This window comes from Pantherophis guttatus, chromosome 7 (genome assembly GCF_059756535.1).
Source record: "Pantherophis guttatus breed Tessera chromosome 7, ASM5975653v1, whole genome shotgun sequence".
Classification (NCBI taxonomy): Eukaryota; Metazoa; Chordata; class Lepidosauria; order Squamata; family Colubridae; genus Pantherophis; species Pantherophis guttatus.
In genome coordinates this window covers 47,445,665-47,458,088 of record NC_142069.1, presented here as the reverse complement: position 1 = coordinate 47,458,088, position 12,424 = coordinate 47,445,665, and the positions used below count along the sequence as shown (strand labels likewise).

At 40.1% G+C, this 12,424-nt stretch overlaps 1 protein-coding gene across 7 annotated transcripts in view; it reads left to right on the top strand.

The window, feature by feature from the left end:
• Nucleotides 1–4,091: 4,091 nt before the first annotated feature.
• Nucleotides 4,092–12,424, top strand: part of CPSF6 (cleavage and polyadenylation specific factor 6) — a 39,260-nt gene continuing 30,927 nt past the window's right edge. For 5 of the 7 annotated variants that reach the window (XM_034402769.3, XM_034402768.3, XM_087874113.1 and 2 more), the window contains exon 1: nt 4,095–4,271. In XM_034402769.3, the coding sequence (XP_034258660.1) occupies nt 4,212–4,271 (60 nt within the window). In that variant the 5' untranslated portion in view covers nt 4,095–4,211. Of the gene's footprint in view, nt 4,272–12,424 lie in introns of all 7 variants that reach the window. The other 2 variants (XM_034402765.3, XM_034402767.3) reach the window with 1 other exon arrangement.

Below are 12,424 nucleotides of genomic sequence, written 5' to 3'. Positions count from 1 at the left end.
ATAATTCTGAATACACCTCTTTTATAAGTGGAATTTAATTTTTTTAAAATCTCTCTAAATTAGTCTTCTTCTCTGGAGCTTATTATATTTATATAGAGGAAGAGCTCTAATGACCCTGACAGCCATCCTGGCAAAATCACCCTTGAACGCAAAGCCTAACAATGTGGAAATTAAAAATAATACACAAACCACTAAAATAAGGAATTCCCAAATCAGATCACAAGGCGCTGATCAGATAATACAAATTACAAAACCAGATTGTAGAACTTCACAAGTAGATCTTCATATGATGATGTTATCAGACCAATTTTTCAAGGAAGTCTGGTCACTGATAGTGAAAGAGAAGAAAAGTGAATTGCAATATGAAAAGCAAGAGGCACAAACCAAGAAAGAATTGAAACTATCAAAGCAGAAATAAGGCACACCAAAATGGGCATCTGAGAAATAAATAAATCAGTTAAGGTGAACCAGAACTATTTAATTCAGATTATCACATGAGTTAAACTCAAAATAAGGAACATTATATACATTTAATATATGCAAAAGTGAACTTGAGGAACTATGGGAAGATACAGAAAACATTTTTTGAAAATTTAAGTGGAAAAATATTTCCAAACTTCCGAAGAGATCTTATGGCTTTAGAATATATAATTAATAATAAGAGCTGAGGTGGCGCAGTGGTTAGAGTGCAGTACTGCAGCTACTTAAGCTGACTGCTAGTTCAGCAGATCAGTGGATCAAATCTCACCGGTTCAAGGTTGACTCAGCCTTCCATCCTTCCGAGGTGGGTAAAATGAGGACCCAGATTGTTGGGGGTAATATGCCATTTAGTATTCTGTCTTTGTTGTAAGCTGCCCAGAGTCCTCGGAGAGTGGGTGACATAGAAATATGACTAATAAAATAAATAAATAAATAAACTTTGATATTACAAAATGATGGAGGATGGGCATTTTGGACAATATGGACATATGATTATTGAACATACACTTTCAACATAATCCAGGAAAATAGGAAATAGGAAAACGTAGTTCAGGCTAAAAGCTCAAGAAATCACACAACATAATTCAATCATTTATTTGGTCAATGCCCAGCAAAGTTTAAAAGAACAAACAGAGTGAAGCAAATGAAGGCCATAATACATCAACAACTAAATAAAATAGATTAGAATGTAAAAGAAAATGAAAAATACAAGGTATTTTAAAGAAAATCAGAAAAAAGTTTGCTGCATCCATGATAGGAATTTCAAAAATAATCACATAACAATCTAAAAAAAGACTAAAAGCAGATAGAAAAATAAAACTGAAACAATTCTAGAATGATTGAAACACTTGTAGAAAGAAGAACCAATTCAATTAGATAATTTTTTTAAAAAAAATTTGATTTATATGCCACCCTTCTCCGGAGAAGAATGATGTATAATACGCAATAAACCAGCTGTATAATTCCAGCAAACCAGAAGTAACAAGCAATAGAAAAACCCACTGAATTATTTATAGTTGTGTAAGAGGGAATTGAAGTGCTAACAGATATGTCAATCAAGAGCAATTTAAAGGAGTTGTAGTATAGACAGATGCAGTGGGGCCCAGAAAAATGGTAGCTCCTAAACAGGGCTCTTTCCACATATTACCCTTCTCTGTGGTATGCCCACCAATATAATGGTCACTACTTGCTGCTCCTCTATAAGGTCTTATAGTGTATCTAGTATCTGCCTCTGCCTCCTTCACTGAGTACACAAGTTAGGTCAAGCAATGGAGGACCAACAGGGCAGGGATGCAAGTGAAGATGGCATTGCTGGTTGCTGCAGAGACTGAAAAAAAGCAGTTATCACCAAGGAACAGAGAGGAAGGAAGCAAACTGTCCTGCTTGTCTGCTGGACGGTCCAGCCTAGCTCCCAATGCCCACTAAAGTTGAGGGCAGTGACAGAGTCACCTGTGTCTGAAGTCTTGTATGTACTGTATGAGGTGCAATTTCACTAGCTTAGGGCTATAGCAGAGCTGCATTTTAAACAATCATTAGATGGCAACAGGTATGTAGAAACTTCTAATGTCATGTTGGCAAACCTACGGCACATGTGCCAGAGGTGGCATGTAGAGCCCTCTCTATGGGCACGTGGGCCATCGCCAGCTGCTCTTCTGGTTTCTGGAGTCCACATGCCACCTGGTCTTTGGGTTTCCAGTGCATGCATGCACACCAGACAGCTGGTCTTCCGTTTCTGGAGCTCCTGTGCGCACATGCACATGTACATGTTCCAGTTTGGGCACTTGGTGCCGAAAAGGTTCGCCATCACTGTTCTAATGCATCCAGCTTTTTATGGCACACACTATTATGTTTTTAATCCCAACTTTAAAAAAAAATATTTGGTCAACTCAAGACAATTCATCTAATTTCTCTTGCCTCCTATTTCCTCCCCACAACAATAATCCTGTGAAGTGGGTTGGGATGAGAGTGTGTGACTGGCCTTAAATCACCCACTTGGCTTTCATGCCTAGTGGAGGTCTAGAACTCAGTCTCCTGGTTCCTAGGTGAACCACCCGACCTGAATGGAGAAATGTTTTAACAATTGTAAACTGCCCGGAATCATTGGGAGTCAGGCAGCATATAAATTTAATGTATTATTATGAGGCTAAACTTAGATGTGAAATACAATGTACCCAGTGGTGGGTTTCAAAATTTTTTACTATCGGTTCTGTGGGCGTGGCTTGGTGGGCATGGCAGGGGAAGGATACTGTAAAAATCTCCATTTCCTCTCAATCAGCTGGGACTTGGGAGGCGGAGAATAGATGGGGGTGGGGCCACTCAGAATTTTTACTACCAGTTCTCCGAAATTTCAAAATTTCCGCTACCGGTTCTCCAGCACTGGTCAGAACCTGCTGAAACCCACCTCTGAATGTACCCTACCTTATGTACCGCTACCTTTCAAAGAAAGACCACACTGTATTTCTTTGAATGTTGCCTGTTATAAATATTTCGCCCCTTGGCGTTTTCTTCTTTATCCACTAATAATACCAGCAAAATCTAAAACAAAGAACGGACAAGAGTTTATTTCCTAAGGGAGTCATTACAAGAATCTAATCTCAAATCCTTATTGCTGTCTCAAATTACAAGTCTGAGTTTCCCTGATGATTATTCGGGTTTTCCCTTTGCCAACTGGGAATTAAAAGAACTGTTGTTCAGCTCCTGTGGAGGGCATCAGATAAAGAAAAGCTGCATGAGAGATGCCTGGACCAGGAGCTAATGTGTCAGATGCTGTTTATTATTTCAACACTGCTTTTGCTTTGCCCTAAGATTTTGGAATACTCCACACAATCTTGAAAACAAGAGGTTAGTAATCTGAAAGTACATTGTAATCTAAGAAAATTGCAGGTACTAGCAAGGACTTTAGAAAGCCTTCTGACTTGGAAAGTGGCTGCCAGCTAAAAGGGCTGCTTAACCTTGTATAATTTAGACCAGACTTGGCAACTTTAGGATGTGTGATCTTCAACTGCCATTCCCCAGCCAGCAAGGTGGGTAGGTAGGGAATTCTGGGGTTGAAATCCACACATCTTAAAGTTGCCAAGTTTGAGAAACATTTATTTAGACTCAGTCTCATCCCCTCCGTGCTCTCCTCATGTATAGATCTATAGTGCACAAGCAGGCACCTTCGAAACCTCTACTGATGGTAGGTGATATTCTGCTTCTGAGCCGCTCTGCAGCAGGACTTAAGGATCACCTAAGGCAATGGGACTTTACAGTAATGGTAACGGACTGATCTGCCACTGCAAAAATATAACGTTCGCTTTACTGTCAGCTCGGTCCGCGTGGAACTGGCCAGAAAAAAAGGACAAGGAAAGTGTCCCAAAGGTGCATTTCCAAAAGGCAACTGGACTTTGTTTTTTTCCCTATAAAACGTTTCGCTTCTCATCCTTGAAGTTTCTCCAGTTCTGAAGAATTGTCTTTTGGAAAAGCTCCTTTTGGACAACCGCGACCTGGATGATTGAGAATCTCCGTAGACGTTTCGGACGAAGAGACTCCCCTCCTCCATCGCTCCGTGGGCGTGACCACCGGTGCGGCCTTTCGGAGCGCCTGCACTTCTACCCGCCGGATGTTCCCTTGTTAGTTCCCGGAAGTGACGTCGCCCAGCGCTAACTCGCCCCCTCCTCTCCGGCGGTGGCTAGCTGCGGCAGCTGTAGAGCCAGGCGGGGCTGGCGGAGGCGAAGGAGCAGCCGTGGAATATGGCGGACGGCGTGGACCACATAGACATTTATGCCGATGTAGGAGAGGAGTTTAACCAGGTAGAAAATCGTGCGCGGCCGGCTTTCCACGGAGACGTTCCAAGCCAGAAATGGCACTCGGCGGGAGGAGAGAGGCCTGCGGCTTCGAGGGGCAGAGCGTGGCTGGCTAGTGCGGGCCTCTCAGCGCAAGGGAAGCCGGCGCCATTGTTGACTGTGGCGTTCACCAGCGGCCCCGCGCGACTTTCCCGCCTGGCGTTTGGCTTGGCTGCACACCGGCTGTGCCCGGAGGATCGCACGACAGGGGCGCGGCATCGTACCTAGAATGCGCCTTTTCTCTCTTCCCCCCCACCCCCCTCCGCTCCGCCTCTTCCCGTTTCTTGAGGAGGCTCCCGAGCGCTGGGAGACAATGAGCCGAAGGAGGAGTCTTCTCTCCCCTAAGACTCCCTTTTTGTTTATTCCCCATTCCGCCGGCTCGCTCCCTTAAGGAAAGGGAGGCTGGAACCCCGCGGCACAAAAACACGGCGGCCTTTCCCTCCGTTAAGCTCTAAAATCATTGCGGGAAAATCAGGGCTTCCACGGCCTCCCTATGTGTTGCGGATCCATCGAGATGATCGCTTTTTTTTAAAATTTGATTTATATGCCGCCCTTCTCCGGAGACTCAGGGCGGCTTACAATGCGTTAAGCAATAGCCTTCATCCTTTTGTATATTTATACAAAGTCGGTTTATTGCCCCCACAAACTGGGTCCTTTTTAACCTATTGGGGTAAAAATCCCCCCCCCAAAGAGTTTGCAATTCCCTTGGTGTGCCCTCTTTTATTTTTTCAGAAAACGATTCGGTGTAATGATGGCAACCTTCGATGTGCAAATTTTAATAGTAAATTCAGTTGTGCCAGAATGACATTTCCGTTATTTTTTAAGAAGCATCGGCTTCCGCAGATTAATTCATAAAGATTAAATGAGTGTATTTTACATGTTTGGAGAAATAATTTTTACTTTTGAAATAGGTAGAATAGGAGAGAATTGTAAAACGGTTCGATTGCATAACTATGTTCCCAGTCAGTGATAGCACTAAATCGCATACTATGATGTAAAGCTGTTAAATTTGGCTCTGTTCTACTTGGCATACTCAGTCATCTGTTTTTTTTCTCTCCTATGTTATAGATTTATTTTAGAGATTTATCATAGGATATTTATTTTAAAGCAATGTTTTTTTTTTAATAACAATGCCCCAAAATATATATTTATAATTCTTGATGTGTTAACTGTCTGCTTTGAAATCTTTGCATTCTTCCATATTTTAAAGTTGCTGTTCATTAAGAAAGAAATTATCAAAATAAATGCTAGAGAAATTAGGTCTGAGTTTCTGACAAAAGCTTTGCAGATTTATATCTAGTCCAACAGCAGGCGTTTTAGTGCATATGTATTCTGCTTATTTATAAGGTTCAAAGTCCTCTTGATTCCTCCATTTTTGACATCAAGGTTAGGCTAGCATATGTGATTTATTCATTAAAATCAATGCAACATAATTTTAAAAATTATGGGAGTGAAATAATAATCTATATCTTCATCCCAACTTGACTTGGCTTCAACAAACTGTCAGTACTTGAACTAATTGAATAACAATCTTCCCTTTATCATACTCTGGATTAATTTTATAGTTCTCTGTATCAACAAGCATTCAAAACTGTGCATCCCAATTTTTTTTCAAAGACAAAATAATTTTCCATTGGCTAATCAAATGCAGAGTAACAATTGAGAGTACAGGTAGTCCTCAACTTACGATCACAATTGACCCCAAAATTTTTATTGCTAAGCAAGACAGTGGTTAAGTGAATTTTGCTCCATTTTACAATCTTCCTTGCGACAGTTGTTATGAAGTCAATCTGGCTTCCCAATTGACTTTGCTTGTCAGAAGTTGCAAAAGCTAGTAACATAAACCTGGGACAGTGCAAGTATCATTAATGCCAGTTGCCAAGAGTCTGAATTTTGATCAAGTGATCACGGGGATGCTGCAATGAGCATAAGTGGTCGTAAGTCCTGTTTTTAGTTCCATTGTAATTTTGAACTGTCAAAACGAATGGTTGTAGGTCAAGGACTTCCTGAACTTATAGTCCTGTAGAAAATATTCTCTGAAAATTGCAACTGATTACAGGTAGTCCTTGATTTACTAGCACAATTGAGTCCAAAATTTATCTTGCTAAGCAAGACATTTAAATGAGCTTTGCCTCATTTTACAACCTTTCTTGCCACATTTGTTAAGTTAAATTAACAATATTTAGTAGTATAGTAATTAGTATTTAATAATACAATTGTTGCATTGTTAAGTATTAATTTAACAATGCAACAAATAATTGCGTTGTTAAATTAGTATCACGGTTATTAAGTGAATCTGGCTTCCCCACTGACTTTGCTTGTCAGAAGGTCACAAAAGGTGATCATATGACCCTGGGACACTTCAACCGTCATAAAAATGAGTCAGTTGCCAAGCACCTGAATTTTGAACACATGACCAAGAGGATTGCTGCAATGGTCATAAGTGTGAAAAATCATAAGTCACTTTTTTAGTGCTGTGGTAACTTTGAATAGTCACTAAACAAACTTATCAGTCGAGGAATACCTGTACTTAAGTGTAGAACTTGGCAAAAAAAATCCAAAGAAAAGTAGTGTGTACCGTATTTTCCGGCATATAAGACGACTGGGCGTATAAGACGACCCCTGACTTTTCCTGTTAAAATATAGGGTTTGGGCTTTACTTGCCGTCTCTTCCAATGCACACCAAATAAAAATTAAAAAACATCAGATTTGATTTCAATATGGTAATTTTAATTCAAATGCTTATGATATGCAGGTACTTAGCAGGAAAACTGTCATTTATAAACATAAGGCTGTTTGTCATCAAACATGTAAACATAAAACAGTGCAATTGGATTAAACTTTTCCTAATTCATTCTAAAGCTGAAAGGAAGGATAAAACAATAAACCCATGGGAGCTGCCATGCTGTTTGTTTTCTAAGCTGTCAACCAAACTGGAACTGATGATGATAGGAGGAAGATAACAAACAATAGAGAGAGAGCACGTGCCGGGCAAGTCCCTGGCACTTTACACACACACAACACAACACAGCTGGCTCACCCACAATGTAAAAGCAGCTGTGCTAGACCCAAAATGGCCCCTACAACAAGCAGGAACCTCATACAGCCACAAAAAGCCCCAAAACCCAACTTTCACACTTTACACACACAAAATTCCACATACAGCTTTGTGAGATTTTGTGTGTTTGTGTAGTTAGAGTGAAACACTACAGAAACACACTAAATCTCAGAAAGCTGCACAAATATTATTTTAATTTATTTTTATTTTTATATGAAAGCAGCTAAATTTAAAACTTCCTAAATTTTAAATGGCTAGGCCTAAAAAAAGAACAACTAAAAAAAAACCCCAATTAACTATTTTTTTTAAAGCTCCCAAAGGGGAAAAAAACTTACCCAATAGAACAGGGGTCTCCAACCTTGGCAACTTTAAGACTTGTAGACTTCAACTCCCAGAATTCCTCAGCCAGCTTTGCTTTGCTGGCTGAGGAATTCTGGGAATTGAAGTCCACAACTACCTGCCTGCTTGATTGCAGGCAGGGAGATTCAGTTGCTTGCTGATGCAATGGATTGCAGGCAAGCGAAGCAAGGCAAACGTTGCGACTAGCAGCTAAGGTAAGCAAGCTGGAGGGGGGGATTTTAAATGGCTTTTTTTTAAAAAATGATTTTTAAATGGCTGTGACGATCCAAGCTGAATTGCCTGATTAGCAGGCAACTCAGCTGGGATGGTCAGAGCTTGGCTCGTGAGAGCCTTTCGGGCTGTTCTGCCTGGTTACAGGAGAACGACACCCGGCGTATAAGACGACACCCGACTTTTGAGAAGATTTTCATGTGTTAAAAAGTCGTCTTATACGCCGGAAAATATGGTAGTTGGTTTGCTCTGTGCTTTTGCATAATTGATTTGATTTGTATATTAAGTCATAGTCCATTGCTTTATATTTTATTGCTATTGCCATCAAGTACAAACTCAACTGTAATATCTGCAGATATGTTATGAATTCTAAATATACTTATTGCTGGAATAGTGTGACTCTTTAAATTTTTGGTATTTGATTTCTCATATTTAAATGTAATTTTAATATTTTAATATCAGGAAATATCTACACTTTAACAACTTCTATGTAGTCTATGCAGATATTGCAAAGATGTTTCAAAAGATGCTACCATTCCCAGAAATTTGGAGAAAAGTGGGATGGTAGAACTATAAGTTTGATTTTAAAAAATATAGAAGGCATTGCAGATACATTATTGAATGTTCAAAGATAGACTTCTCCCTTATTGATTACATTTATGGCACTAGTTTTACCCTGTTTATCTAAACAGAAAGTAAACATAAATATTAGATGAGGTGATAAACAGAATTGTACAATCCCTGTCTCCCCGATCTTATTAGTTTAGGTTAATTGAAACTAATCCTAGAGACCCCACTGTACCCATAAATATATGGCACATGTATATATACATAGTGGGCAAGGCCAAGATAATAAATAGCAAGTTGTAGACGCTAAGCACGGATAGACCTGATTAAGATTTGGACGGGAGATCACAAGACAATAGCAAGCTTGGTGTTGTTGGGTGCATAATTAATTCAGGCTGTATATTGATTTCCTCAAACTCTCTTCTTGTCTGCAATTTCTTGAGATGTTGGGATTACGGTAAATTCCTGAGTTGTTTCCCTTAGACTTTCTGAAACATTACTTATTGAGTGGGCTGATAATCGTGCTAGTAGGGAGTTTCATACATATTGGATAAATGATTAGCTCCTCTCTGCTGGACATCTCTGTAGTTGGGCCTTTGTACCAGGGATTTCCAAATGTGCTGTATCAAGAATTGGAATGTTTATATAGTCATTATTGCAGTTGGAGATCAGTGTAAAATTGTGGTCCTCAATGAGTTTGATAGTAGTACTTGGGAGTTTTAGCATTGTAGCTGGAGTTATATATAACGAGTGGCATGTCAACGTAGAAAAAACTACATGTTGTGTAATATTACTTTTAATAAAGACCAGCATCTATAGCTACTCTTTGCTTCTCAACTCCAGTTAGAAGTAGCTCTACAAGTCAGGGGTGAAATCTAAAAATTTTCCCTACCGGTTCTGTGGACGTGCCTTGGTAGTGGGAGTATCCTGTGACTGAGTGGGCCTGTCCATCTTGTTGTCACTCACAGCCACGCCCACTCAGTCACAAGACCCCCTCCCATCAAGCCACCTCCACAGAACCGGTAGGGAAAAATGTTTACATTTCTATTCTGCCGGCGTGTCCTTACCTTTCTCCCATGGCTTCGCCCACCCACCCCATTCCCTGACTGCTCACCTTTCTCCCGTGGTTGGCTGTCAGGGAAGGCAAGCGCCCGAAAGATACCGGAGTTGCTCACTCTCCTTGAATGAGCCGCTCTGGTCCACGCGCTGGCTGCGCAAGCGCACACCATTTATTTAATTCAGCGGCAGGTTGGGTGTGCGTTTGCGCAGCCGGCGCATGGACCAGAGCGGCTCATTCAAGAAGGAGAGTGAGCGACTCCGGTATCTTTCGGGCGCTTGCCTTCCCTGACAGCCAGCCACGGGAGAAAGGTGACCAGTAGGAGTCAGGGAATGGTGCATTCCCCGACTCTGGGGAATGGGGCGGGTGGGCGGAGCCGCGTGGCGAAGGGCGAGCAGGCAGCGGCTCCGCGGCAAGGCCGGAGTCGGGGAATGGTGCATTCTCCAACTCCGGGGAATGGGGCTGGTGGGCGGAGCCTCCAGCTGCCATTGCTACCGGTTCTCCGAACCACCGGCCATCATCTCTACATACTCGCCTGAGCCGGTCCAAACCGGGAGCATTTTACCCTTGCTACAAGTGCATAGTAGTTAGTGATTATTGACTCATTGGGAGAGAAAAGTGCAGTGAAGCTTATAGTTACAGTAAAAAGCTTGAGTATCTGGCAAGTTTTTCTGCCACATGTACCATGGAATGATAAGATTGAGAGAAACCTTGATTTGCTGGAGCAATTTTACAGTATGCTGCAGAAAAACAAGCGATCTAACTAATTTGTTTTCTGGATTTTTTAGTAGGAGCCATGTCATAGGAATCAGTATTCATGTTTGTGGGATGATTCTTGAGAATGACGAGAGTTTCCATTGTTTTTCATTATTTCCACTAAAAAAAAATCCATCTTTAGATTTCCCTGCAGAAGCAATATTTAACCAAAGTTATTGCTAATTTGATGATTTATGAGCACTGCTTGACCGTTTCCTATGAATCTAAAGACCAAAATAAAAGAAGTTGAATTCCTGACAGTTTTTCCTACTCTGTTTCACACTTGGCCCAAAAGTCAGTTTGACTCTGCTTTTAGAGATACTCTCAAATGTGTCACATCTCTATACATCTCTTCAAACCCATTCTGGGATTTGATTGTGGAGGTATTTTATATTCTTTAAGGATTCAATGCCCTTATAGTCTGCTTTGTATTAAATAAAAAAGGATTAAATGCCAGTTTGGGGCAAAAATAAGTCACGATCATGTGACTGCAGGACTCTGTAAGTGAGAACAGTTGCCACTGGAGGGTAGCAGTTAAAACTTCGGAACTAGGTTGTAAGTATTTTTTTGGGGAGGTCCATTATATGTTTGCTAAGCCACAGGTCATAAGTCAAGGACTACCTCTGCAACTTTTAAAATGTATTATTCTGTCTCCTGGTAGTTTACACCTGTAATGACAATGGTATTATTAGGAATGCTGTAAATTCGTTGTTTCACTAAACATTAATACGTGTTTAAAGGATACATAGCTTTTGGATACATTCTTTCTTTCTTTTTTTTTTTTTTTTGAAGTTGAGTACTGTACATTTTTTGTTTTTGCAGGGAATGGTTGTTTTTGCCAAATAAAATTGGAAGGGATGGCTGACTTCACATATTATGCTAAGCAAGGATAATGTATTTTTTCCAGGCTGTGGGCTGCCCTATTTTTGAATGGCAAGTATGGGGCTCTGCTCCAGAAGTGGATAAAACTTTGACAAAAACTATCCTTGAATTAAATTTTAAAAATGCAATTAAAATTTAAATCCTTAAGTTGAGCACAGCTGGTGATTTAGTATAGTTTTCTTGGCAGCAGTATAGAAATAGCATTGCCTTGACTTCTTCCAGAAAATATTCTCAACTTTGTCGTCTAGTCTACAGCCCTGAATTTTTTTGGTGGGTTTTCATTGAAGTATTAACAAGTTTCTGTCTTAGTTTTTGTTTTCTATGTATTTAGTAAATTTGCCATCTGATACATTTAAAATCAGTGAAAGAAAATGTAAATGAAAAATTGCTACAAAAGTTACTATGCTCAAAATAGAACATCTGGTTATATTTATCACATAAGCCTGTCAACAAAGCTTATTAGCTGCTTTTGCAAGTTGCCATCTGATCGGAATAATTTTGATTTTGAAGATTAATTTCCCATACTCTGAGAATTTGCTGTGATAATTTGCTGAATGTTATGAAGAAATTGTTCATAACTATATTGACATACATGCTAGATTTTAAACAGATTGAAGTGGGATGCTTACCCATTACTGTTTTGTGAAATCAGTTTCTGTTATCTTTGAGTAGATACCCACTATGTCTTTAGTATTATCAGTCCACTGCAGGATAAAAGCCTCTTCATTGAAGGTCATGGACCCTGCTGACCCAATGTGAACTGGTAGCTTTTTGACTCCCCAGTATGGGCTGAGATAACACGAGTGCCCTCAAATTACTCAATTTTGACTTCCATTCCTAGAGGAAAGGACTAGAACCTGGGTTGTCTTCTTCAGCATTTTAACTACTATCCACACTGGCTTTCTTGTATTGTATATTAAAATTAAATAATTGGTTTTCTTGGAGGCTAGATATGGAAGAATTGAGAAACAGATGCAGAAAGTAGTAGTTACCTGGCCATGAGATGGCCTTTATCTAAAACATAGGACACCTACTTAGATTCATAGTTATTAGGTGTTATACTAAAAGTCTGTTAATTTAGAAGGGTGAGAGGAAACCTCAAATTTAACCCATGAAATATAAAGGTGATTTTCAACTTGGTACTAATGATAGTAGGCAATCAACTACTGCATAATGGCTTCATTTCTAATCTCATTGAACCATGTTTATAAGTCTTCTGAGAAGTCAAGC